Source organism: Choristoneura fumiferana, chromosome 8 (genome assembly GCF_025370935.1).
Source record: "Choristoneura fumiferana chromosome 8, NRCan_CFum_1, whole genome shotgun sequence".
In the NCBI taxonomy this organism is placed as follows: Eukaryota; Metazoa; Arthropoda; class Insecta; order Lepidoptera; family Tortricidae; genus Choristoneura; species Choristoneura fumiferana.
In genome coordinates this window covers 15,640,209-15,668,164 of record NC_133479.1, presented here as the reverse complement: position 1 = coordinate 15,668,164, position 27,956 = coordinate 15,640,209, and the positions used below count along the sequence as shown (strand labels likewise).

The 27,956-nt window shown below is 37.0% G+C and overlaps 6 protein-coding genes across 6 annotated transcripts in view; 5 read left to right on the top strand and 1 right to left on the bottom strand.

Annotated features, from left to right (window-relative positions):
* The first annotated feature begins 818 nt into the window (after nucleotides 1-818).
* Nucleotides 819-6,403, top strand: LOC141430637 (ATP-dependent RNA helicase p62-like). Its single transcript, XM_074091436.1, has 5 exons — nucleotides 819-1,001; nucleotides 1,086-2,024; nucleotides 2,170-2,402; nucleotides 2,971-3,149; nucleotides 5,941-6,403. Exons 1-5 carry the CDS (start codon nucleotides 949-951, stop codon nucleotides 6,247-6,249), a joined length of 1,713 nt encoding a protein of 570 aa, XP_073947537.1. The 5' UTR covers nucleotides 819-948; the 3' UTR covers nucleotides 6,250-6,403.
* A 535-nt stretch (nucleotides 6,404-6,938) lies between these two features.
* On the top strand, nucleotides 6,939-12,729 carry LOC141430636 (uncharacterized). The gene is made up of 6 exons (XM_074091435.1): nucleotides 6,939-7,295; nucleotides 7,556-7,723; nucleotides 8,145-8,378; nucleotides 9,908-10,063; nucleotides 11,156-11,309; nucleotides 12,127-12,729. The coding sequence occupies exons 1-6, from the start codon at nucleotides 7,221-7,223 to the stop codon at nucleotides 12,294-12,296; spliced, it is 957 nt and encodes a 318-aa protein (XP_073947536.1). The 5' UTR covers nucleotides 6,939-7,220; the 3' UTR covers nucleotides 12,297-12,729.
* Nucleotides 12,730-13,366: 637 nt separating this feature from the next.
* Nucleotides 13,367-15,965, top strand: LOC141430634 (uncharacterized). Its single transcript, XM_074091432.1, has 2 exons — nucleotides 13,367-14,215; nucleotides 15,547-15,965. The coding sequence occupies exons 1-2, from the start codon at nucleotides 13,367-13,369 to the stop codon at nucleotides 15,958-15,960; spliced, it is 1,263 nt and encodes a 420-aa protein (XP_073947533.1). The 3' UTR covers nucleotides 15,961-15,965.
* Nucleotides 15,966-16,018: 53 nt separating this feature from the next.
* Nucleotides 16,019-17,978, top strand: LOC141430631 (uncharacterized). Its single transcript, XM_074091430.1, has one exon. The coding sequence runs from the start codon at nucleotides 16,109-16,111 to the stop codon at nucleotides 17,870-17,872; it is 1,764 nt and encodes a 587-aa protein (XP_073947531.1). The 5' UTR covers nucleotides 16,019-16,108; the 3' UTR covers nucleotides 17,873-17,978.
* Nucleotides 17,979-17,997: 19 nt separating this feature from the next.
* Nucleotides 17,998-20,161, top strand: LOC141430633 (uncharacterized). Its single transcript, XM_074091431.1, has one exon. The coding sequence runs from the start codon at nucleotides 18,103-18,105 to the stop codon at nucleotides 19,855-19,857; it is 1,755 nt and encodes a 584-aa protein (XP_073947532.1). The 5' UTR covers nucleotides 17,998-18,102; the 3' UTR covers nucleotides 19,858-20,161.
* Nucleotides 20,162-21,895: 1,734 nt separating this feature from the next.
* Arl4 (ADP ribosylation factor-like 4) overlaps nucleotides 21,896-27,956 on the bottom strand; it is a 66,047-nt gene continuing 59,986 nt past the window's right edge. Inside the window, exon 3 of the mRNA XM_074091433.1 lies at nucleotides 21,896-23,011. Within this exon, the coding sequence (XP_073947534.1) occupies nucleotides 22,303-22,932 (630 nt within the window). The 5' untranslated portion in view covers nucleotides 22,933-23,011 and the 3' untranslated portion in view covers nucleotides 21,896-22,302. The remainder of the gene's footprint in view (nucleotides 23,012-27,956) is intronic.

Here is a 27,956-nt window from a genome sequence, read left to right as displayed (position 1 = left end):
TTAACAAGCCCTGCTCTGGAGGCCGGTTGAGCTAAAATACCCACAAACATTCCCGTATCATACTTGCTTAGGTTGGCTGCTGCAACAAACGCCTCCCCCGCCGCACGAATCCGAACACATTTCTTTGAAGGGAAATGCCCCTGGGCGTCTTCTGTCGTATCGCATAATTCACACTCACCAGTCTTACGTCTTAAATAATATTGGCGTCAGCGGGTCGGCAAGATACGAAGTTCGAATTTTGCTCTTCGTAGTATAGAGCAGTATAAAAAAGGTACTCTGTGGTATTATAGAGCCTGCAGGGCTACTACGAAACTTGAAGTTCGTGTCATGCGGTCCCTCTCGCTCTCGTATTAAATAATATGTGTCTTAGGGACCGCACGACACGAGCTTCGAGTGCCACTACGAAATTCGAAAATCGGTGCGTATCGTCTCGCCCCGCTGCCGCTAATAATATTATCACAGTCATTTTCGGATTAGGCCCTCAGATTCGCTGTTCTACCCTACCTTAGCATCGAAGTTAAAGTTAAAAGGAAAAACAATACTACAAAAATTTTATTGGACGAGCCGGTATTGCCTATAGGGTAATTAATTTAATAAATAAATGATATGGAAAGTATTAAGCGTTAAAAAAAACTAACTTGTAAGTTTATAGATAATTAAAGATCAAAATAAATTTTATAGTAAGTGGTGGTAAGTGTCAGATTCCTTAAACCATTGAGATAAAGTAAAAAAATATATATAAATGACATATGTCACTTGACAGATAATCCTGTGGTGATCCTGTGTAGCATGAGCATGAACCTTTCTATGAAGATAACCTTAAAATTGAAGTTTTAATATATATAGTAATTAATTTATATTCACAGACCTAGTTTGAATACAAAACGAATAAAGCTTAAATGAGTTAATTTGCAATTAAATTGATTCGGTTTAGTTTAATTGTTACTGATGGCTTCTAATACTTTAACGAGGTGGTTAAGACTTCGGAGTTTAGGGAAATTGTAAGTATATGTGTAATTATTGCAATATTAGTTTATGGAACCAAGTATTCAATTTACATAAGAATGTTGCTTGACGCATTACAGATTACACAGCAATGGCGCTCAAGCATCAACTGAAACAGCATTCTTTAGTATATCTCAAAATACAAGAGCTTTTGCTTCGTTCCCTCATGAAAGTATAAGTATTTTGAGTCGCTCACAATTTAACGACACATATGCATGTAGACTGTACAGCATCAAAACTGTTGAACAAAAGGTCATTGAAGATTACAGAAATGAACACAACATCACAGTGCATGGTGAAGATGTTCCAAGTCCCTTCATTGATATTGAAGCAAGTGAATTTCCGGATTACATAAAAACCTTTCTGAATAAACAAGGCTTCAACAAGCCAACTATAATTCAATCGCAAGGATGGCCAATAGCATTAAGTGGCCAAAACTTTGTTGGGATTGCTCAGACTGGCACTGGTAAAACTCTTGCTTATCTTTTGCCTGCTGTAGTGCATATAAAAGAGAAGACTCACAAAAACGGAAGAGGACCTCTTGTGTTAGTTTTAGCACCCACACGAGAGTTGGCAAGACAGATAGAGGTTGTAGCAAATGACTTCCGAAGATTACTAAATATAAGATGCGCATGTATCTATGGAGGCGCTAACAGAGCCAAACAAGCGGCACAGTTGGAAGCAGGAGTGGACATAGTTATAGCAACTCCTGGGAGACTCAATGATTTTCTTGTCAGTAGGACCACCAACCTTAGTAGATGTACTTATGTGGTTCTCGATGAAGCAGACAGGATGCTGGACATGGGCTTTGAACCACAGATACGCCAAGCTCTAGAAGGAGTTCCACTAGAAAGACAAATCTTGATGTTTTCTGCTACATGGCCAAAGGAGGTACAGCATTTGGCCAAAGATTATTTGGGAGAATTTGTACAGGTCAATGTTGGGTCTACAGAGCTGTCAGCGAATCATAATATTAAGCAGCTTGTACATGTTTGTGACCAAGAAGAGAAGATGGAAAAGTAAGTGATGCCTATGTAACTTTCATACTTGTTTCATAATAGCAATGATGCAGAATACCTTATAATTATATCAAAGCAAGGAATCTTTAATAATTGATTGACTCAATAACGTCTATAAGTTTGTTAAGTATTATGTTTGTTTCAGGTTCAAGTCAATAATGCACAGTATAGCAGGGGAAGGCACTGGCAAAATTTTAGTATTTGCGAATACAAAAAGATTTGTGGATAATTTAACTTTAGCTTTGCGAAGGAATGGCTGGCCAGCAGTTGGGATCCATGGAGACAAGACTCAACTGCAACGGGATACCATTATTAACAAGTTTAAGCATGGTCACACTAACATTCTAGTTGCCACTGATGTAGCAGCAAGAGGATTAGGTAACTAATACTTCCTTATTGCCTATTTAGGTAAAGCCCTTCATGCTAGAGAAAAAATGTAAATTACAAACATATGTTGTGGAAAATATTAAACCATTTTTTGACCATCTGACGTAGATGAAATGTGCTATACTTATGTAAATCTGGTGACAATATCCTCCTGAGGCCCGATGTAATATTTTTGTTTTCACAATTTGAACCGAACATCAATCAAGTAAAGTTCAAAAATTATTTTTTTTATGTCCTCAAGTGCGGACCAGGGGACCCAGAAGGATACAGTACTTAATCTGGTAGTGGTGTTCTGGTGGTTGGGCCAGGATTTTATCCGCAAGATGGAACTCTCAATGTTTAATGGCATCATAATCCCGGGTTCCATTCCTGGCCGGGGCAGATATTTGTATGAACGTATGCACTTCACTATCTTTAAACTTAAATCATAATATGAAATCACCCTTTTTAAAGCAAGTAATATTACTATCTGATTGCTAGTTATTTTTGAGAGTTTGGGTTAGCAGAATTATTTATAATAATTATTTTGGTGTTTTGAATAAGATTATTTTAATTTCAGATGTTGACGGGATCACACATGTAATCAACTATGACTTTCCAAACACTTCTGAAGACTACATCCACAGGATTGGACGAACGGGCCGTTATGATAAAAAGGGAGAGGCACACACTTTGTTTACTGAGGAGGATGGGCGCCAGGCTAGGAGCTTGATGGCTGTGCTGAAAGAAGCAAATCAGGTGAGAAGATAATATTCATATTAATGGACGAATTTCGATGTTTTTAGGGTTCTGTACAAAAAAATGGAACCCTTATATGATCACTTGTGTGTCTGTCTGTCCGTCCATCTGTCACAGCCAATTTGCTCCAAATCTACTGGACCAAATCAGGTGAAATTTGGTAGGATGGTCATAGGACCCAAACACAGATGTGCAAAAAAACATTTTTTTAAAAGGAAATTACAAATTAGGAAATTTAAAAAAAAATGCAAACCTTACTGTGTCATGTATCAAATGAAAGGGCTCGTTATGAGGATCTCAAATATATTTTTGTTATTATTGTAAAATAAATAGTTTTGATTTTATTCATGAAAGAAGACAAAAATTGATCTTCCCCCTGATATCCGAAACTACTGAGCCTAAAATTTTGAATAAGAATTCTATCAATTCAAAATAAAGTGGTATACTCAATATAATTACTAAGGTCCGGAATTTTGCGTGCGGCTATTGGCAGATTGTAGGGAGAGAGCATCGCTTTTTATCGATGTTATCGACAAATCGATACAATACAATACAATGACTCTTTATTGTACACCAGAAATAGTAAGCGGTACAGAAAACAGGTACACAGAGAGATAACTACAAGGCAAACAATATATATCAATTATTTTTTTTAATTTATGTTTTTATGAAATAAAGCCTCAAACTTTCCGATGATACATAATTTTTTCAGCGGACAATGATGAAAAAGTTCGAAATATCGGAAAGTTTAATCCGTTTAAATTGCTTTATTGAAATCACTATAATTACAAATTATACCTTTATATTTTATACCTTGAGAAAACATCCCTCTGAGACCATTAAATTTAAAGTTAGGTAGCTTGATTGCCTACCCTTTGATAAAATAAAAGATAAAATATTATTTTCTATTCCTTCAGTTCTTACCGTAGCTAATATAAAGTATTTTATAATAATATTCCAAGCAAAAATATATTTACAAATATGTAACATAATTTAAAAAAAAACTATCGATTTGTCGATAACATCGATAAATAGCGGTGCTCTCTCCCTACAATCTGTCAATAGCCGCACGCAAAATTCCGGACCCTAATAATTACTTACAGATGTGCCAAAGGAAACTTTCAAAAATTGCGGAAATTTTCATATAGGTAAATTTCGGGGACATCTCCTAATTTTGCATGGGGATGGAAACTATCCGTTTCTTAAATTTAAATTTCCTATGTTCCTTGTGAAAATTTCCAGAAATTTCCGAGAACTTTCCAACTTTTAGGAAACTTTCCGCAACTTGCACATCTGTAAATATAATAACAAATAAATACATTCACTTACGGAAAATAGTTCACTAAAGCAGCACTAGATAGCGCTAGTAGTAGTAAACTCGCGTCTTACTGTGAGGATTTCAAATGTGATATTTTGTATTAATTTTTTTTTTTCAACTCGCACTTAGCCGGTTTTTTTCTACAAACAGCTGGATTTCTGTAATAACACGCAGGCTAACTTTTCATCCCGATATTTCTGTTGGATCGGGATTTACGCGTGTTAAATCTAATGAAACATGAAAATTGGCACAGGCTTGTTAAATGAAGACCATGATATAAATGTTTCGGGAATTACATCCCATGGGAATTTTGTAAAATCATGGAATTTCTATTGGACTTCTAGACGTACCTAATGGTTTACGTGAGCGAAGCCGCGAGTAAAAGCTGGTATTAAATATAAATGTTTGATATCGAATATTATCTTGACCTTATGGCTCGTGTATCGTCACGTGCGTTGCAAAATGCGCAGCGCGCAATAAATTCGTTATATCGGCTACTGAACTGAACTGACCAAATATTACTTTTTATTATACTCATAATCACCATCAGATATTTGGAGTAGACAAGGCGCTCAAACATATGGTATTAACATTAGCAAGGTTTGAAAAACCTTGGCATTTTTGAAACAAATAAAGAAAACATTTATTCGTGACAATTACACAAAAAAAAAAACATAGAAGTTAACTAAAAAATACGTATCACGGTCCGGTAGTCTTCCTTATGATATTACGATTACATATTTTATATTTAAGGTTAATTTATGACTGTATTTTCACTTACATATTGTTATGATCAATGATGATTAAATTAATTTATTTTAATTTTCATTTTTTATTAAGGTACACACATGACCGTAAAAGTAAAAATTTGGAATTGAAATAAAAAAATACAAAAAGATTCCAAAAAAACAATCTTAATTTGATTGCTTAGTAACGACATCTCTTGTCCGGGTGAGCGGTTGGTTCCAATGGAGTGCCGAAAGTTTCTCGATGAGGGCTACGGTAACATGTCGCTAGCGTCACTGCTTAAATGGCTAAATAAGAAACAAACAAGCTGAGATATGAGGTGCATAGGGGAAATTCGTGTCTGTACCGTTGACCAGCAGTGGTGTAGCGGTATGGCACGCGGTACGGAATACCGAGGACCTGGGTTCGATTCCCAGTGCTGGTCTTATTTTTCTGGTTTTTCTGTGCATCTATATTTCAGTTTGTATTTTCAGTTTAGGTTTTACGGGATGACCGTAAAAGTAAAAATTTGGAATTGAAATAAAAAAATACAAAAAGATTCCAAAAAACCAATCTACACACATAATCAATAAAAATGTAATTTATGCTAAATCGGAGTGGTAAGCGAAAGAGATATATTACTCGATATTATGTCAGTGTTAATCATTACTGTGCCAAGGTCTCTGGTAACACTTTAACTTGCATATTTTATTGTAAGCTTTAAGATAAATGTTTGGATTTCGACAGGAACCACCAAAGGAACTGGTTGAATTAGCCCAGAGTTATAGTTTGTCTAAAGCCAAAGAGGGCCAAAATAAATACAACTCCCGCCAAAACTCCTGGAATCCGAACAGAAGATTTAACAGATTCCGCAGCAACGACAACTATAGAAACAACAACAACTACAACAGATACGGAGCTCAGGATAGATACAATAACGTGGATGACGATTTATATAACGACAATGAAAGATACAGTAACAACAAGCGTAACCCCAGCAGTAGATATAACAACAGGTCTAACAGAAAACAATACGATGACGACGATAGATTTTAAACAAATCATAGTAGTATTATAATGTATCTACGTGTCTATGTAGTTTAATTTTTGGCACAAAAGTGGCTTATTTTATTGTATTTAGTATATATCAGTGGTGTAATTATGTAGTTAATGATAATAAATGTATTCAAAATATAAGTAAAGGTGCTGACTTTATTTTTTTCTGTTCTGGTCAGATCAAGAACCATTTAAAGATCCATGGCGCTAGCTGCACTAGTGCAGAGTAACAAATGAATGATGACTGGACAAGACTGAACTGAGAGAAATTGTCTATTAAGTATATTATTCATCCCATCCATCCAGTCCATCCCGTCTAAAACTTTTTTGCTTTCAGCTCCTCCTTTAATTGGCAGTCATGAGTATGACAATTTAGAGAAAGAATTAAATGAGCTTCTCTCATCCGTTCTCTCATCATTATTGTAAACTAGGTACGGGACATTTAATTGCGGCTATTAGGGCGACCTCAAAACAAAAAACTAATTTTTGTGCACTAACATTCCTTAGTCACAGAAGTACCTACTTAAATCTTAAAACTCTTGACTTTTAGAGCGTCCGCGTCCCTTCCTCCTCTAAATGGGTAGGTACCCGTTGTCAATAATTATTTTATTTTAATTCAAAACGGTAAGCGTTAAGTACAAGCTGCCATGCTAGCGAATATTCCAAATTAGGTAAATTACCTACCGAATGTTATTCAATTAGTTTCATACTTATTGCACTTTTAGTTTTGTGAAAGTATAAAGCAAGATTGAATCGATCGAAGCCCATGATCGAAGTAAATCGAAGCGTATCTTCGTCTCTACATAGGTTACATAATTTTGGAGCAGCACTATGGGCGAATGGTTACTATAGAAACGACCTGACGTTTGCTAGCGTCCTGTAAAATACGTGTTTATTTACGAAGGTCCGTGCAGTGAATATGTGTTTTGATTATTACTAGCGAGGTATGAACTGTGCCTGTCGCTTCAATAATGGCATTGTTGCCGGATCTTGACATTAGAACAGTGCTAGATGTAGTTGAAGAGAACTTCGCGAAAGTTTCCTTGGTTAGTACCTACCTAGGTTATTGTTTAGTACAATACTTTTATGCTGCTCCATTTACGTTAAAAAATGAATTTGATGTCTGATGAAGTTTCCCTTTAGGGCCAAAGTAACCCAACCTTAGGATATTTGTGACAAACAAAACAAGAATGCAGTTTTTTTCTTGACATGCAATGCATTACTTTTTTACCCGACTGCAAGGAGAGGTATATTTTTGAAAAGGTTTTTTTTGTATTATTTTATGTATCTTTGTTGGATGTTGTAGAAAACCTATGCTATACGCATGATATACATCGGCGAGCACTCGGCGCCACGAGAATATATGATTTCGGAAATCCAGAGAACCGTTGACGTCGTCAACGCTGGCTACTGCGATGTGCACATAAGGGGGTTATTAGTGGTATATGATAGCTACTTTGTGCACATTCTTGAAGTAAGTTTATTTTTTTACCACGATCCCACTGCTGGGCAAAGACCTCCCCTTTTTTTCCGTCATTTGTCCCTGTCGAGAGCATGCTCCTGCTACTACTTGATGGCATCTAAGTTCCGATATCTCTTCGGACAATTAAATTAAACATACCTTATTATATCGAATTAATAGTATTCAGTATTTATTTACATTTAAAGAAGATATCTACTATATCTTATTATAGGTACTTTTAAAATAAATTTTGCGATTCTGTAGCCGACTGTAGGCAGTTGCAGGCGACATGTTATCGCAACACTAGGAAGGTACTGATTTGACAAGTGGTGGCTGGTAGAGATCCCATTAAGCCTTTGTACTTGTATCTAAACGTTTGTAAATTAACTACAATTTATTACTTTAGAAATTATTATAAAGTAATATACGGTAGGGTTCTGAAGACACAATTCATCGCTTGCTCCGTTTCTTGTGGCGAACCGAAGTAGAATGGATTGACTACATGGATCGAAAGGATGAAGAACATTTCCAGGCGCTATTGAAGGCGGCCCTGGAGGCCGAGGCCGAAGGAGATCCTTTTGAGATGCCCGTGCGACCGGCGGTGAAGCCTGACAGGAAAATGTTTAAAAGACTCAAGCTCTTGATGATCTATCATTCTATACAAACGGTATTTACAAAACTCACTTCTTTTAAACATTTATTAAAAGTTAGATCTAATTGTCTGTATTTCCGGACTAATACAGCCTAGGGCTCTTCAAGGCTAGAGTGAATGACTGAACCAGTGAAATATAGCTCATGATCATGGAGCTGGAAGGTGGCCATACGAACTCTGTAATAAAACTACGCAGCCCCGTTGAGTTAAGGTTCATTCAAGTTGTCTTGACTAAAATGTCAGTATTATCAAAATTGCTTTCTTGGGGTTGGATATGAGGCTACTAAATATCATTTTAGGTATATTTGACAAATTATAATGATTCAACCGCATCATATCTGGCGGAGCCCAAACTTGGTTTGTTTTGAAAATGATTTTTATTTAAAACAAGTGACTAAAATATAATGATGTGATACATTTTTAGAATCGGCTTAGTAAGTCCTTTCATTAGATACCACACACGATAGGTTTCAGAACAAAAAAATCATTTATCCGATACAAAAAAAAGATGACGTCATAACTCCTCTCCTTTTTTGTTTTTTTTTTCGTGCTACGGGTCAAATTGACCTAAAGATAAATCGTTCCGATTTTTATGCTTTTAACGCTTTTAACACCATGTGCAGCATTTTGCTTAACTTTGGGGCGAACCGCTAGCTCTATATACTCAACTTAATAAAGAGCACTAGAGAGGTATGCTCAACTTTTTTGAGAGTCGGACCAAATGGAAAGCACAAAAATCTCTGACGGGACACTAGCGATTAAATACTTAAAGCGTAGGTTAGTTAGGTCAACTTGTATCTTAATTAATTTGAAAAGGATTAGCACAAGGGTTATATATGTACTCTGTGACAAGGGCCATTTAAAATTTGCTTGGGGTACACCGTGAGACGCGGGCCTGGGGTTGAGCAACCATGATATAAACAGAGTGAAGAATTTATTCCCACACAAAACCGAATATGAACTTGGGTGCAAGACTGCAACGAAAATTACTAACTTTTACTTTATAATGAATTCCAATAGTACTAAGATAGGTATCTTCCCACTTACCATAACTTTTTCAATGGAAAAAAGATAAGCATTCCGGATTAATAATTTTATTTAACAATTCCGCTACCTACTTACCTATCAAGTTATCTTCATATAATGTACATACCAACAACCTAGAGCCACTCCAGCCCAGGGCTTAGTTACCAATGCTCCTGCAACCAAAGGTTCAAGTAGCCGATTACACGCAGCGGCAGCAGGCTACGTTTCTATGCATTTCTATGAAATACCGTCGTTTTCATGGAAATACATAGTAACAACAGTGCTGCTGTGTGTAGTTCTGAAGTTGTACAGGCACCTGCATTAATATCGGCCGCAACGGAACGTGCATAAATATCTGACACGTCCTACCAGCTCGGGAAATAGAGTATCAGATATTTATGCACGCTTTGATGTGTCATATATTGGTGCCGGTGACTCTACCTACCTTTTCCTGGTACTGGCTACTGGCAAAGGCAATGGTAGTAAAGTAAATGGTAGTAGACTAAATTTTGCCATAGCTGCTGTTCAAGGGTTGGAGCGCGATACTAGCGCGGCCTCCCTCTCTCGTGGGTCGGCTGGATCTATATGCTCCGCTCGCGCAGCACATGGAACAGCTGAAAGTCTGTCTTGACAAGATCTCGAAGCTTTGCGGGCTTGCCACTTCTGAGGAACACGTGAGTTGAGATGACGGTTTAAGAGCTGGGCTTTTAAAAAACAAGCGTTTTAAGAACCATAATGGTGATTTTCCACCGCCGAGGCGAGACGAGAATTGAAATTTGTATGCATTTTCGCGCGCCCGCTGCGAGCCGGCGCTGCCATAAGCCGCGTATCCACTAGAGGCAGCCTCGGGCCGAGCGGCTGCCTCGCTCCGAGGCCGCGCAAGTGGAGACGCTGCCAAAGGCACGGCTCAGACTGAGGCTCCTTTGAGCACGGCCAGAAAACCGACAAAATATGGCTCGGCTCGCGGTCCTCGGCCTGAGGCTGCTCTAATGGATACGCGGCTATACAAATTTCAATTCTTGTCTCGCCTCGCCGGTTGAAAACCACCTTAACGCCCGCTTTTACTCTGTGCAGCTATTAGAATAGTCTGGTTTTTAAACGCCTAGTGTAGGTATATAACCCTATGTAGTTCCCTAAGTAATTTCCATATCTATAATATCTAGTACTAGCTGTTGCCCGCGGCTTCGCCCCCGTTTCTTTTTTTATTTTGTTTCACACAAACCTTGTTCTGACAATAACGAACACAAAAAAAAGAATTATCTAATTTTGTGCCGTCGATCTGAAGTTATGCGCTTACATACATTTCGGTGAATTATATTTATTTATAATAGAAGATAAATTCTTCAAATTTTAATAAATTATGATGTAATTTTGTACTGAATGCTCAATAAACTAACTGTACTAAAAAGTATAAAACCTCCCATCCTCGTACACAGCTTTTGAAAATTGTAGGCTCTACGTATAATTGTATCTGTCTTATATGCTTTCACAGTAGGTAATTAAAAGTACGAGTATGCCTTGCGGCGTAACACAGTGATACTTATAGAATGTAAGACATTTGTATAATGTTTTTTTTTATTAGACTGGATGGCAAACGAGCAAGTGGGTCTCCTGATGGTAAGAGATCACCACCGCCCATAAGCATGTGTGTGTGTGGGTCTGTGATATAGGACTCCCCCATTCTCTCCTACATACTCACTCAGAATCTACCTCTGTTACAAATCAATAGTTTACTTTATGAAATAACGCACATTTTCCTTTCGCAGCTTTCCTTCGAGGGAATGAGTGCGGCAGATCCAAAGATGGACGCATTGCCTGAAGTGGCACTCCTGGACTTCTTGATGCAATCGCAGCATATCCTCGACCTACGTGAAACTATGCACCTTCATCGACGTGTAGATGACTATAAATTCTACTTCGGTAAGAATACTTGCAATTAGATTTCCTATATAGTCTTATAAAGGCACTCTTTACACTATGGGCCTTTGCACATCACGTTTTGTAAACGCGCCGATACGCACGTCAGTGGTAGAGTGATATGTGGTAAACGTACACAGTGGGTAAGTTTACGCAATTCCATACACTTCAGTCCGAAATGTACCTATGTGATTGGATTGCGTACACATACCCACTGTGTACATTTTAGGTACCCCACATGATTCTATGGCTGCTCGATGTCAAACGCGGTGTGCAAAGGCCCTAGTTATCATCATCTAAAAGAAACCACTGTTGGATAAAACAACCAGACAACATATGCATGGACATAGGCCTATAGATTCCATAGACCTAATCACATTTTCATGACCCTAAATTTTTTAAATCATATTATGTTTTCATATCATAGGTGTATGTATTATTAATACTTGCATGTATTCTTATACACTTATGTGTTTGTAAGTCATATTTCAATTAGATAACGATTTTGACTCGGACACAAGCACTTATGAATATAAAAAAAAATAAACAGTCAAAACAGTATTTTTTACGAATAACGCTCGATTCTAAACTGCAGAACAGAGGCCTTATTGTCTAACGCAGTTGGAATCACAATAGTTTTCACCACTTCTTTCTGTCACACGGCATAGGACGAGGGTAGAAAGAGATGGTGAATGCGATCGCGAACGCCAGCACGATAGACAATACCGCTCCCTACAGATAGGCCACGAATGTTATGGTACAATTTTATTCTATTATAGGAATAGGTAAGCCAACATTTCCATCTGTTTTATTATTACAGAGAGCGTGTGGCCTCTTCCAAACCACTTTACACCTCGACATCTGTACAAGTTAAAGGTAGATGATTCGTTCGTCGAGCCGCTGCCCGTGATGCCGTGGGAGCTCGTCAAGAAAGAAGTCAACGAGGAAGACGAGGATTACGAAAAACAGAGCGGTAGCTCTTCCAGCTAATCACCTGCAGTAGGAGATAATAAATAATGTAATGATGCTTTGCTTATATTCGATAGTCAACATACTATGTGTTGTGTAGGTCGACAAATGAGAAGCGTTTGTGTCTAGGACAGCGTTATAGATCATCAATAAAAATATGAACATCCAGAGTTAGCAAAATGTTTCGTAAGCAAAATGTTGATATTTTTATAGTGTGGAGTTACTTTAGATGATAACAAGTGGGACAAAAAATGTATGTGGACCGGTCCTAAAATTTGGCCGTTACCACTTGTAGCATTACCGAACCCTTAATCAGTGGTACCGTCAATACGCGTTCATGCGATCACGCTTGCCTATTTTTGTTTATGTAATTTATTTTCAAATTTCCTTCGTTCTAGATTAAGGTATTGCTGTCTATTTTCATATACACCGTAAACTAAGTTGCCTTACTGAAATATACCTCATTATTACCTAAAACATCTTTTTTTTGTTAATATTCCTCGTACTACCTCTTTTACTTCTTTTTCTGACTTTGAAATAATTAGCAATTTCTATTATTATGATTTGAATAAATTAATACTCAATAAGACCGGCACTTAACTCTATTGTTAGGAGAGTACCTAAGAGCTACTTATATTTTATGTTATGTAGGTACAGTCGACATGTAAAATAGATAGAGGCATCACATCAAAATGTACTATGTATACCTATTTACACCGACCATAATTATGGCCGCAATAATGGTAGTGGCATAAAGCTGCATAATGCAGATACTTCTGACGCCTTGGTAACGTAATAAATAGTAGGTAAGTACTATATTTATACCTTGATTATTCATAGATATCACATATATTATCATGTTTCCCGTTGCTGCCAACAACGTTATTGGTTAGTGAGCATACACGTGGCACTGAAAATTTATACTTATAGATAATTAAATAGGTAATATTAAGGGATTATGTTCCGTGGACATATTTCACGTTAATTGCTATCGGTTTTCGTAGTCCTCTCGTAATTAGAGAATTCGTAACTATAGCAATATCGATTGTTTATTTCCTTCTGAGCGCTGTTTACGGCTTATGAAAGTAAACATGGACAAACCTGAAAATAAGAAGCTTATACGAAAGCAATCAAGCAAAGCAGTGTTCGGCATAAAGCTACCGCCGATTGAAAAAAATGAGTCTAGTCGTGAAGTTAAAACTATTCTCGATGTTGATCCTGATTACTTCTCACTTGTCGAAGGTAGAAAAATACGACCGAGTACTTCCATGAACAAATATAAGGAGGATATAAAGAATGTGGCTCTGAAAAGGACGTTACGTGGATACCTAGTCGACGAAATTTTAAGAATTGATAGGGAAATTGAAACGGAAAGAAGTATCTACGAAACAGCATCTACGCATTTTGATGAGTACCAGCACAGTTTCGATAAGTTTTTAGCTGACGACAACAACAAAACTATCGCAATAATGCAAAAATCTGACTCATTGGCTAAGGATTTAGTTAACCAGACCGAAGAACACAAACAGGCTAACTATGAGATGGCAACACTGAGGTCAAAGCTCCAGTATATAGACGAGACTTTATTGATATTGTTGTCTTTCGAGAACTTCCTTCACACGGTTTCACCAATTTTATGGCAGGAAGGTAATAATGTTGAATTGGGGAAAAAACATTCTGAAATCATTACAATAGATTCAAACATCTTCGTCCCTGTAAATAAGGATTTAGTTACCGAGCGGTTGAGTCAACTTTCAGCCCCCAAGTTGTATTTTGAAACTCCCGAGCAGTTGTCAGAAATGTTTGATTTGTTAGAGCGTCAGAATTTGAATTATTTACTTGCGACGGAAGAACTAAATGCCGAAAAAAACAAATTGCTAAAAGCTAGAGATTTATTTAAGGAATCTTTGAGACAAGAATTGGATTTCATTCAAAAAAAGGTAACTACAAAGTTTTGTTCAGTTTCACCTGTTGTCTGCTACGTTGTCTGTTATTAAATCTTAGAAGTCAAATTGTATCCACTTCCAGTGGCTATAATAAATTTGGCATACCTACTTACATAAGTCCGCTGACAATACAATAACCTGGTATTGGAAGTTCGGTGGTCCGGTCAGGGTCGTCTCCGCAGGAGGGAACTCCTCAATAGTTGATAGCACGTACTTATGTGAAAAACTGAACGCACACGCAGTATTGATGACAATACATTTATATGATACACAATTAATGATAGGTATTATATGACTAAAAACAAGTTTTTATTTAAACCCCGAAAATTTACTTTTTTTTTAAATAGCCTGTATAGTGTCCCACTGCTGGGCAAAGGCCTCCCCTTGACCTCCATATTACATTAGATATAATTTATAAACCTAAAATGGATCATGGGTTCAATTCCAACCCGGGCTCGCATTTCTGAGTTATCGAACTTCCTGGCCTTTGTCCAGTATTTGGACGTATATAGGCTGCGATGATGATAATATAAGGTTGGCTCTTATAACTACGTAGATATTCTTGGTCCAGTAACTTCACTGCAAGTAGGTAAAACTCGTTAGGCAGCCAGTCACTGAACGCAGGAGTTCAAAAGGAACAGTGTTCAAATAGACATTGCAGTTGTGTGTTGATATATCTGTTAGTTTTCTAGTATTATGTGTATTCGAACAATTTCACTACTATTATTAACAGCCGCTATTTATAAGTTTACTAGCTTTTGCCCGCGTGGAATTCGGTTATCCTGCGCTGTTCCCTCGGGAATTGTACATTTTTCCTGGATAAAAAGTAGTATAGGTCACTCTCTGGCCCATAAACTATCTCTATGCCAAAAATCACGTCGATCCGTCGCTCCGTTTCGACGTGAAAAACGGACAAATATACAAACACACACACTCTCATTTATAATATTAGTATGGATATAAACTACTATCTGAGCATTTCTCAAAAAAAAAAATGCCAACTTCATTTTACACTCCAGTTCGTAAAAAAAAATGCAGGCAGGTAGGGAAAATGATAGTGAGCTTAATTACCTAATATAGATTCCCAAAATGTCCCAAATAATTCTTTTGTGTTACCACATATCATACAATTTTGGTAACAAAAAGGAACATTTCCGTACAAATTATTTGGGACATTTTAGGAATATTATATTAATTAAGCTCAGTATCATTTACCCTACCTGCCCGCAATTTTTTTTTACGAATCGGAGTGTAAAATGAAATTGGCACTTTTTTGAGAACCTATCTTAAATTATGGTTTAAAATGTTACGTTATTTTCTTTTAGATCGAAGGAATCGAGACAATAATAGCAAGTAATGAAAACCGTGAAGTTGAAGTTAAAGAAATATTCTACCGAATTTTGGCCGACAAGTTAAAATACTTAGTGTCTTCTGAGACAGCACTTCAAATATTTAACTACGTAGAATACGCCTATGAACAGCTCATTGCCCCAAATGACACCAGACTTAACTCCGTGCAAATGACCAGGGCCCTCGAAAATGAGTTTGATAATTTGATGTTAGATTTATCAGCTTATGACTTAGAACTGGTAAAGGCTGTGGAGCATGAGACATATCAAAATGAAACAAAGAATATGAAGCAGGCCAAAGAAGCAGCTAAATTACTCAAGGATGTCGATAAATTAAACAGAAGATTAAAATCTTCCTACGAGCCAACAAGGAGGATAGTCTATGACTAAGACGAGCAAAAGAAGAAGTTTTAAATGATTGTTATGTTTCAATCACTTTGACATTTGAAGAGCTTACTTGTTTCATTTAATTTATTTCTGAAAACGAATTTATACATATTTTATTTAAATATTATAGTTTAGATTATAAATATACACAATGTCTTGCTTAAAGAAGGAACGTAAGCCAATGGTACCCATCAAAACTTTAGACGTAGTATTTAGGCGCCGTTATCTACCGAACACGCAATATTATTTCGCTAATAGGAAACATACGCTGAAGTCCGACAAAACGAAGACGAAGGCCAGTCAACCTTTCCGCGTTCCAAAAACAGAAAAATTACTGAGCTACATAAAGTACAGTGATCGGGTAGAGAAAAATTATAGCAGGAAGCGATTATCTTTGCCATTACACATGAAAGACAACCTGAAGATTGCGGCTACGAGAGACATTTCCCAAAGACTTTTTATAGAAGAACCTCCCGATGATGTCAGAGCTGTTGTAGAAATCCACCCTGAGTTTTATTCTGTGATTGAAGGACGTCCCCTGCGAAGTCATGACGACATCAAAGTTTACCTTAACAATATTAGAAACTTTGCTATGATTCGCCAGCAAATTGGCTATCGTAGAGATTTGGTCATGAAAATTGACCAATCTTTGGCGGAAGAATCAAAAGAACATGACGTAATTGTGGAAAATTTGAAACTACATATTAAAAATTTTCAAAAGTTTCTTACTGAAGACTATAAAAAGGCATGTGCTAAAATTGCCAGGGCTGAAAAAGCAAACGCTGAACTTGTTGTAAAAAATTCAGAATTCTTAAGCTACGTATCCGCAATATCTTTGTTAAACAATATTATATTCAAGCTGGACGCGATAAGAGGCATTTTAAAAATATATCGTAGTTATTTAATATTTGTGGCTCCTCTGGCGTGGAGACAAAAGTATGATGAAAATCTTAAACATATTGTTCAATCGATCCAATTCGAGTCAGGTGAATTTGCGACTGATAATGATTTAGTGGAAACTTTGGATATTGATCGGATGATTGAACTTGCTAAAATAGAGCTCAAAGATCCCCTTCCCCCGTGCATGTACTTCAAAAAGCCAGATCAGATGCTGGACTTATTTTACACAATGGAATTGCAAAGTAGAGAGTATTTGATACACCTGGCCAAAACTGGTGCTCCGTTTAATATGTTGAAAGACCGTATTAAGCAGCTTAAACTAGCCACAAAAGTGGAGTTTGATTACTTTCAATATTATATTGATACTATAAACCGCGAAATTGAAAGGGAGGAGTACAACGAAAGACATCTACAAGAGAAATTTTATCGTATATTAAATGAATCTTTTTACGAATCTGTAGCTAGTCATAACACGCTACAATTGAAAATATGCGTGGAATTTGTTTATGAAGAGGTGATTGGTAAATGCGAGGAAGGCCATCAAAGTATACAAGATCCTATGAAGATATTGGAAGTGATGTATGAAGATTATAACTTAAGATTAGATTCCTTAGATTTCAAAATTGTAAATCAAGCTCGAAACGACTTCTTTGCTCAAGACTTAAAGATGATGAGAGATGCGTACAAAGCTGAGAGAGAATTGAGAGCTTTTAGAGAAATGACAAACGCCATGAATAAAGCATTTTTACCTCCTGCGCGTTACAAGAGGCCAGTGCTTAAAAAGTTCTTGGATAAAAAAAGTAGACTAGCTCTTGCCCAGGCTGAGAAGAAAAAAGAAGGAGACGACGAAAGAACTATCAAAACCTTTAAAAAGATATCACAAGAAGAACGGGAGGGACTAATGTTATTTACAGATTGGTGCGAAGGAATGGATCCTACCCCCTATTTAAAAGAATATTATAAATATGTTAAGCCAGCTTTCGAATGGGTACCCCGCAAATCTATTATGAATTAATGTAAATGATAAACTGATGCTACTATTTAAACCTTGTTGATGTAATTTTATAAGTACTCAATTTAAGACAGTATTTTCTGTTTAAAATAAATTTCTCACAACCATATAGATTACCTACTTTATTTTAAATGTCCTTATGCATTATATAGACAAATTAAGTAGGTAACCTAAATTTATTGATCATCTCGATGGCTTAACTTTATTTGCGATTCCGTTATAAATTAAGAAAAATGGAAGACGAAGCTCGTCCTTTTATTATTAGCATTCCAAAAATTCGAATTTCAGCCAAAAAGTCGGTGGAGTCTTTAAATCCAAAACCGAACCTTCAATCTGGAGTGGGTGCAATAAGGAAGCCGTCTGAAGTTTCACTGAAAAAATATTCTTTACCCGGGGAAAAACCTTTGAAGGTAAATAAGTTACATAATGAGCTACTGCTTTTACCATACAGATTGTTCTCTAAACGGCAAGAAAGCGAGAGACATAAAACTCGATTATCAATTCGCATTAAAGAAAAATATAAAATTGGTTATACCGATCTGCGTAAACGTTTGTACGTCGAAGGTCCTATTGACGATATACGTGGAATAACAGATATCGATAGAAAATTCTTTAAATCTGTAGATGGTCGACCGTTAAAACATGGTGTTCCACTCTTTAAGTCATTAAAACCAATTTTAGATGCTGTTTTTAGAATAAGATATGAGGTAAGTACCAGGAATGATTGCATTTTGAGAATACAATCCAACATAAGAAAAGAGGCAGAAGCGTACGAAAACACTGTAAAAAAATGTAAGGATCAAGCACAATACTTTGATAAATTTATATCAGAGGATTACCTAAAGTCTATGGCTTTTTTAAACGAATGGGAAGAATTAAAGAAAAAACTCGACGCAAAGGTAACGGAGCTACAGAATCTTGCGAATGACAAGTTCGCCATAATATCCAGACTAATTGGTTTAGACTACAGATACAGCGTGCAGCAGAAGTATGGCAGATTTCTATACTATCTGTCACCACCGACTTGGAGATTAAGCCATAGGGATTTCGCGAGATCAATCGAAATAGAAAAAAAGGGATTCGATTTAGGAAATACGAGCGATGAAGATCCCTTCGTGGTGATATTTGAAAAGTTGCAACATGAAATTCTTCGAAACCCGATCAGCCCGGTGCTTTACTTTGAGCGGCCGCAGGATTTGATGCATCTATTAGAATCGGCAGAACAGCAGCAGCTACATTATCTGGCGCACGTTACTTACAGTACACCGTATACAAAAATTCTCAAGAAGAAACTCAATACACTGAAAACTTTGATTCAGCAAAGCAGTTATTCAGTTGTCAAATCAATCAAAGACTTTGAACTCAATCTAGAGGATTGTTTTACGAGATGTAACTACTTGGAAGAGAAATTTCACAGAATTATTAATGGAATGTTCTATGACAGTGTCGGGGCTCTGGATGTATTGAAAATGAATTTACATTTAGATTACTGCTACGAAAAAGTACTTGGTGAAAAACCGATGAATTTGAATATAACGGCAATGGCTAAAACTTTGGAATCGTGTTATCTGGATTATTCGAAACGTTTGGACGATATTCATAGCAGTGACATCAAGAAAGCTATAAAGTATCAGATTGAGTTAGAAAAGCGCAAGATGAAAAGAGCGAAGTTGGCGGCTAGGGAACTGCGGCTCTTTAATCGTCTAGAGAAGGAACTGTTGCGTACTTGTTTGCCTTTATCCGATTTTAATTCTGATTTATTACCTTTAACCGGTACATCGGTAAAACCAAGTAGTTTGCCGACTAGATATAGCAAAGGCAACCGCGTGTCAAGCAGAGCAGTGGTTGAAACCACTCGCGCGTCTCTGACGGAAGCCGAGCAAGAGTACTTGACTCTCTTCACAGATTGGACGGAGAGAGAGAATCCAGCTGACTACTTACAAAGCCTAGCTATGCGTAAACAGAGCAAACCGGAAGGCGAAACTTAAAAAATAACCACTTATTTAATTTCCAGTGCCTTGCAATTAATAATACAAGTGGTTTTATTGAAAACTTTTTATTTACGGGGAATCAATATGAAAAACGTCTATCTTACCTATTAATTCCACCATCAAACAAATTACATTAATGAATATGTATTAATGTAGGTAGATATAATAAAACAAATCATTTTTAAATAACAAAATGTACATTTCCTACTCATAAAAATGTTTGGTTTCATGGTATTGACGAATAACTACTTGGAATTTACATATTTACAATGATGACTAAATAAACTTGGTAAAAGCTTTACATTATATATCCATACAGTCCATAGGATCTAGTTAATTCTATGTTAACATTTATGAGTAAATAACATTAAAATAAAATTTAAAATAGGATTTACTCAAAGCTTAATAAGGCTTGAGAATTTTTTTGTGATGTTAAATGATTAAAGCTTTCACTCGAGTGTAGTATAGTCAGCGTCAAAAATAGCTTTGCAATTTTTAGGATTCCGTACACAAAGGGACTCTGTATATATTGTGTACTGTTTGCCCAAAGCCATTCGTTGGGCATACCTTTATAAGGCTCTACTTTATAATTATTACACGAGACTATCAATTATGCTTATTCAATAAAAACAAAAGAGAGTTGAAATTTCTGACGCTGACTATATAAATTTTATTCATAATATTGGTAGGCGCTCCTCTCTCGCTTTCACAAAAGTAAGTTAAATGTTATTCAATAAAACTAATTACGATAATCGTTGGATTTAAGTAAGGATTCAAAGTTTTTTCTCTTAGAAGAACTAAGGGAGAAGGGAGAGCATACTTGTATCTAGTTATACTTTAATCATTTAAATGGCAGATAATTTAATCAAGTAGGAATAATTGAACGCATTAAAAGTGTTGATGGGTTCTTTAAAACAGACAAAGAGCACTTAACGAACTTCGTCTTGTCTGATTTTGGATGTTGTACCTAACGAGATTACAAACATGCCATGCCTTAATTACCAATAATTTATAAACATGGTCGTTAATTGTTGATGCTTCATTATGACAACGTTTTATAAAAGTTCAACAGTTAATGTCCGTGTTAAAAAATCAGCAGTAGAAGTAAAGTTCAAAAGGACTAACTCAAGTCTCTATCGTCATTAAAATGCGAGCATAGTAGAGCTACTTCTATTGCTGACTTTAGGTACTTTAAACTAAATACGCAAACATTAATTAATTTGCAACACAATTCTTAACTACTCATGTAAATTTCGTTATATTATTTTACCGAATTCGTTTATTTACACAATATGTACATAGAGATGACTCTCGACACAGAAACATTAAAAGCCTCAACAATTACACCAACATCACATTTTAATGAAAATTATTATCTATGTTCTAAAATGCTACTTTATGTGGCCGAGCTGTACTACTAAAACAGGATCTATGGATGGTGACTGAAAAACAGTGAAAGTTTTCAGAAATTCTACGAGTTCTATACATCGATGTTTTATAGGTTAAGGTTTGTAGCATACGTAGTGTTTGAATCTATAAAGTGTAGGTTAGTATGCAGGGCAATAGCTTAAATTGAAAGTGCTAGAGTACGGCAATATTGAGTATAAAGCCCATGCTACGGGTACGATTTTTTAATACATAATATGGATATGCTACCATTTTTAAACAATTCAGGATAAAAATGTATAGTTACGAAGAAAGCGGCACCCTTATTTAGTTTTTACTCTTTATTGTCATATCCTAGCGCATCTGGCTACAAAGTTGGAATTTGCGACTATTCCTTGACAGACCTTTGTTTTTTTTTATCTAGGACTGTTTTTGCGAGTTTACAATATGAAATGATACACAAGTGCGAGTGCATGATTTGAAAGTTTTTGGTTGACTACGTTCGGTTTAATCTCATTACTCGGCACTATTAAGTGTGCAGCGTGTTCATGAGCTATCTAAGAATTCTGGGTCCGGTTGTAAAACCATGCCATTCTGAGAGTCAATAAAATTATATTCGTTTGTTATCTCCGCCTAGCTATTTTCAAAAGAAAATGACTAGTAGTTAAAGTAGTTTTATCAAAATATTCGTTCCCTTCAAAATGTTCAATATAATTGAGCAACATTGTGATGGAATATTTTCATAAGACGTTTATATCTACAGTAAAAAACAACATTTGGTGTTTTATCTGACACTTTAGAAAACATCTACGCGATGAGCATTTTATAATACTTCACACTAACAGTAACAACGCATAGAAGCCGAGTACGCAAATAAAGCCAGTCCAACAGTTCCATATTTGGAAAGATTGTCAGTGATCCTAAATTGTACACGCGTGCACGCGTAGCCTTTCAATTTGTTTTAAACTATTCTTCTATGCGTTATTTTACTATCCTTGGTCTTCACGTTGTGCATGACAAGGTGGATAATTTAGCCGCAGTGTGGACGCGCGCCGTTTATCTGACGCGTTTCTTGTGCAGCTTAGCAAGTTTTCTTCGCTTGAGGATCATCTCGTAAAGCGCGTCGAGGCCTTCGTGCAAACCTTCGCCCGTGATGGCGCACGCCGGCTGCACGTGCCAGGCGTGCGCGTCCCGTGAGCCGTGTGGCGACGCCACCAGCTCATGCAGCCCTAGTAATTTCTCCAGTTCACGCGGCTCCTTCGCTCCCGGTAGGTCTTGCTTATTCGCCAGTACGAGAATCGGGACTCCCGTGTTATCTGGCGACTTCGCTGTTCGTATCAGCTCCATTTTAGCTTCTTCCATGCGCTCGACGTCGACGGAGTCCAACACGAATATGATGCCGTCCGTGCATCGTGTGTACGACTTCCAAAGAGGCCGAAGTTTTTCCTGACCCCCGACGTCCCAGACGAGGAAATTAACGCCTTTGGATCTTCCTATGGTGCCTTTCACTTTTTCGCAGTTAAAGCCGATTGTGGGTACCGTGTTAAGATACTGGTCGAATTTTAGCCGGTAGAGCGCAGTGGTCTTGCCGGCGGAGTCGAGGCCTAGCATGACGACATGCAGCGTGCCTTGCGCGGAAGGCAGCGCGTCGAGCAGGCTCGAGTTCTTGCCCATGTTAGCACCCATGCTGCGCCTTGCGGAGCCCGTGCTCGGCTATCTCACGCTCTCGTCTGATCGCGACATCACGAGCACAACAGGGTCTCACCTGAAAAGGAGAAAAAATATAACTTTAAAAATATAAAGGTATAGGTACAAACATTATAAATCCTCTATTCGATTTATATTATAATTTGTCCTATATGTCCTATAAAACCAGGTTTTTAATGTGAGATACGGACGGCCTACAAATAAACGACTTTACATAATAGCTCTGCCATCCAGTTTCAACCTCGTTGTAAAGCTATATGGAAAAACACCATATTTCTGTAAATAGAAATGAAAACTGGAATTGGATGATTACACTTCAGCTATTTCTTCATTCGCTTTTATGGGGTTTTTACCTGTGCTCATGTGTGCAGTAAAACGAGGGTTATAATAATTTAATATGCCGTATAGGTTTAAAACTTATATTAAGCTTATTATAGACCGTAAATTGCTATTTAAGAAGAACATAATACAAACTCGTATTAGTAAGCAAAAGCAGCAAAAACTATATTTCTGCATGCCGTTTCGTTCTATTCTCGTTTGTTTGCACGTACTATTGCGCCACCGGTCTGCAAAGCGTTGCTCGACTATTTATATCTACCCTTACTAGGGACTTGTTACTTAATAGAACTAATAACTATCATAAATCATAACAGCTCAAATTGGTGCCCTTTTATAAATAAACGGTTTTTATTAAAAGTGTTTAACCAAGTTCAACCTCACGCCCTTTCAGTCTGTTTCGTAATTGGGACAAGTGGTTACTTGGAAGAACGAGATCAATTTAAAAATAATATGAGAAATAAAAAGGCCACTCGAGAAATTGATTCACTTCATCTTTAATATAAAATATTAATACATGTATGATTATGACTGACGTAGTGTATCGTCCATTTTTATCTAGTGATTTTCTGTAATTCAATTAGTAACTGCTGTAAAAATTAATGATGAATTGAATATATATTTATCTGCTTCAATTCTGCAGGTTACCTACGCAATCAACTAACAAATCTTGAAATCAAAATCTTCGTACATTTTTATAACTTTTATACCTTGAAAATAATTACACAAAGTCATCCATGCAAATATAATTGCGAGCGAAGGCAGGTGGAGTGCCGAGATGAGGCGAGAGTTGCCATCGGCATCGCGCCCTTTTAATAATTATCATTCGCGGCAGACGGGCGGGTCGACGACTTTTTGCCCGCTGCGAGGCACGGGCCAGACGCTTTTGAATCCTTCCAACAAGAGAACGAATTATACTGCTGTCTTTTGCAAAAGATAAACATGCGAAAGGGACAGATAGTTGAGCGCACGACAAGTTTGTTGAAAAGTGATTCTGCACGGGGGCAGAGCCACCGCAATTTCAATTCCCGCCGCTGCTGCACGTCAGAGGTATCCAACCTTTGACGACCTTTAGGTACTCCGAAAACTAAAAAATAAACAATTTACTTTCATAAAAATAAAGAGTCAACGTATTGATTCTAAGTCGCCTATCCTCTTTTGTACACAAAACATAATGTGAACTCTTGCGGGTCACTCAGTTTCACCCCTTTAAGGATAATTCCCCCAGGTTGAAAACCACTGCCTTTTTTCGATACTTAATCTCCCGAATCGGGTTATTGGCCTCACGCCATCAGCAGTTCTTCTCGATGCGCAGTACGTCAGAGCGGTTATTTGAAAACGAAACTGTCGCGTCGGACAATTTGTAACGTTCGGCTTACAGTTGAAACCTTTTAAGGACAATGATTGATATTTAGGTGCCAAGACTGGTTCATTAGCACGAGACTGTTATGAAGCAGTATTAGAAGTGCCTATGTGAAGCAGTATCAGCCACTATGAATGATAAGGTATATTCGTCGATGGATCAATTCGTTCGTCGCATACGCATACATGTCACATAGCAAATGACTTCGCCCAATACAACAACGTCGCGACGCAACGTCTTGATTCTATAGAATCTGCCGGTTAATACATGCGCTTTTATATAATAGTGGGAAAACAAGCAGGCAGGTTATCTGATGGAAAGCATCATCGCCGCCCATGGACACCCATAACATAAGTCGAATCATAGATGCATTGCGCGCCCTTTGAGAAAAGATTAGATTCGTTTTTTGAAGAACCCCAAGTTGCACCGGTTCGAAAATACTTGCACTGCAAGCTGATTCCAAAGTTAGTAGTTGCTAATCAAGTAACTCTTAAGAAAACTCCATATAAGAATTTTTATGCCAGTCTCTTAATTTCTTGGAAAAGTTAAATTTCAAAACCTCATCTACTCGTAAGTATGCTCTTGATATCTCAGTGAAGTTAAAGATTTAATCAAAATATTATGTGCTTATTGAACATCGTGATGTTGAAAACCGCGTGTTGTGTTGGTCAAGTGAATGACATATCTACGAGCATTATGGATAGTATTAAATGGCGTTGCTCAAGCCTCTGATATTCGATTGTGAGCTGCAGGTTCGTTACGCAACACGAGGAGCGAGTTGAACTATGGACCTATCCCACAAAGGTTACCCATTACATTTTAATTTCATTTTAATCGTGCTCTCTATTTGTTCCTAGCATGCCTAATATTTTTTTTAGTGAGATTGATAGTTTTTTTATTGACAATACAATACCTACTAATTGAAGCTTGGTTGTACCTATAAGTTGCTAATGGTATTCTTTGCTTTGTATATCTGTTATATAAAAAATAACAGAAAGAAAACAAAATGAACGTTGATTTTCAAAACTAGGGGTGGACTTCCCAATAGGCCGAGTATGCCCGGAGCTAAAGTAACAAAATTTTGGCAAAACTCGCAAATCTTAAAACTGGAAAATGTACGGCACCTCGCAAAAAATGTATATGCACGGTTCTTAAAAGTTGGGATCATCGAACTGGATTTTTGTATACTAATTCACTCCAAGATCAGGCATTGCAGGAAGTAGGGGAGCGACAATTTGCCGTAGGTTTACGAGTAGGGCAACCTAACCTGGTTTTCAATTTCGTTCCTGTTCGTTACAATATCTTTTATTTCTGTTTGCACCTCACGGAATAAAAAAATATCTGAACCTTTCTTGCAACTTTCGAAAGCCAAATGCATATGTCAACATAGTGTGGTGTATGTGACCATAGGGTCAACGCAACAGGTGTGAGTGCACAGGCAAATAATCAAGTTATTGTAGGGCATCGAAAGTTTCGTTTTTATTTAAATTCGAGGTCAAATTTGCACGCGGGACCCGCGGCGGTCATTCGGACACTCCGCTTCGACCCGTCTATCTCGAAAAACTAGTATTGCAACTTTTGTTTTTATTCGACCGACTTAAAACATTAACAAAGGTTGTCTACGGTCAGTCGGTCATAGAAATAATGCTTTGTGTAGTTTGCGATTTTACATCACCGAATATAGACAGGACTTGTCACGGTTTTAATTAGTGTTCTTGTGCTTGTATGCGCAGTCTTCGTCTGTCTAGATAATCAATTTTGAACCTTAACGCTATACAAATAGCGCGCTAAAATCGTCATGATAACGCTAATACAAATGAGTCTAGATAATCGGCTATACAAATAGCGCGCTAAAATCGTCATGATCTAATACGGGTACAGTTTAATTACTTATAATAGTGCGTCTACTAATGATGCTCATAGAAAATTGGTTGCATGAATTATACAGGGTGTAACATTCATATCGGTCAGTACGGAAAAGTCAGAAACTCTAAGACATCGAAGATCTGTTCTTACGAACCATGTCATCGATTTTAGTAACAAGAAAAACTGCATTCATGTATTTAAAAAAAACTTGTACCCAGCTCGGCTCAGATTGCTGATTTGGGACCATTTCGTGTCATGCATTGCTATTTTTTAATTTATTTTTTATTATTATTCTTATCCATGTCGCGTCACGTCATGTCATGTCATGTCACAAAATAATGTTTTCTTTCTTTCTTTCTTTTTCGAACCCGGACGATTTAAAAAATAAAACTTACATTATTAAAGAATATGAAATACAATGCATTTTATTCATTCTAGACTATCGTGTTTCATAGTAACATTTATTGTTTATGACCAACACTACCGATATCCAAATATACATAATGTGTACAGTGAAGATGCAATATGAAATACTAATTAAGGAACCATAACGTATTTAGTTAAGCTCATTGAAATTGAATGTGCTGTCCAATATTTCTTACACAGTCTAGAGATGATGAGGACTGAAAAGGTAACTTGTACATAACGTTCATTCAATATCTTTTAATATTAGCATCTTTGCACGACGTATCAACTCAACGACAACATTTCCTTGAGATACGAGATAAAGACGCGACATGCTGTTACTGTAAGCACAACGAAGTAAATATGCATGCTTCAAGTACATACATCGCGTTTTGTAAAGCCTGCATAAGCTACTTAATGAGTTATTGGACTCTACCATGCTAATACTCAGCGAAGTTTAGATAAGCATAGTGATGCCATGACAAGCTGATTCACAGCAGCAGACCTAGGGTCAAAAGTGTCGAGAGAAAGCACAGACGCAGTGATGGTGGCCCTTTACTTTCTCTGCTATCGGCCACGCCTCGACATGCCTCCACGCTACCGCAGTGGTAACTATAAACAAATCCACTAAAACAACCGGAACTGAAAGTTTGTGTGTATCGAGTAATCGTGACCATCCTGTCTTGTCATGAGTTACGGACTTACGGAGATGTCCGCTGGTTTGACAATAAAAACTGGGGACTCGAGTCAATCTCCTGATTTAGGTACTCAGTTTTAGTCTCTATAACTATAAAATAATAACTATTGGCTTTACATCTATTTAGTGAAGGCACTTCATAACATATTACATATTTGCATTCGAATACGATAATATTAAACATCAAGTGAAGTAAACACTAGTCGGATATTTGTAATAATTAGGTACTGTGACTGATTATTTTTTTGTATTGTATTAATTTGAAACCAGATGGCAAAAGCTGGATGGTAAAAGCTGTAGGTACCTCAGAAAAGTTACCTCTTAGTTTTTTAGGTG

Excerpts from the sequence above, each read along its gene's own strand:
- LOC141430637 (XM_074091436.1), top strand. The coding sequence starts at position 949 with ATGGCTTCTAATACTTTAACGAGGTGGTTAAGACTTCGGAGTTTAGGG. Across the intron at positions 2,025-2,169 it reads CAAGAAGAGAAGATGGAAAA|GTTCAAGTCAATAATGCACA; the intron begins GTAAGTGATGCC and ends TGTTTGTTTCAG. Across the intron at positions 2,403-2,970 it reads TGTAGCAGCAAGAGGATTAG|ATGTTGACGGGATCACACAT; the intron begins GTAACTAATACT and ends TTTTAATTTCAG.
- LOC141430636 (XM_074091435.1), top strand. The coding sequence starts at position 7,221 with ATGGCATTGTTGCCGGATCTTGACATTAGAACAGTGCTAGATGTAGTT. Across the intron at positions 7,724-8,144 it reads ACTTTGTGCACATTCTTGAA|GGTTCTGAAGACACAATTCA; the intron begins GTAAGTTTATTT and ends AATATACGGTAG. Across the intron at positions 10,064-11,155 it reads TTGCCACTTCTGAGGAACAC|CTTTCCTTCGAGGGAATGAG; the intron begins GTGAGTTGAGAT and ends TTCCTTTCGCAG.
- LOC141430634 (XM_074091432.1), top strand. The coding sequence starts at position 13,367 with ATGGACAAACCTGAAAATAAGAAGCTTATACGAAAGCAATCAAGCAAA. Across the intron at positions 14,216-15,546 it reads TGGATTTCATTCAAAAAAAG|ATCGAAGGAATCGAGACAAT; the intron begins GTAACTACAAAG and ends ATTTTCTTTTAG.
- LOC141430631 (XM_074091430.1), top strand. The coding sequence starts at position 16,109 with ATGTCTTGCTTAAAGAAGGAACGTAAGCCAATGGTACCCATCAAAACT.
- LOC141430633 (XM_074091431.1), top strand. The coding sequence starts at position 18,103 with ATGGAAGACGAAGCTCGTCCTTTTATTATTAGCATTCCAAAAATTCGA.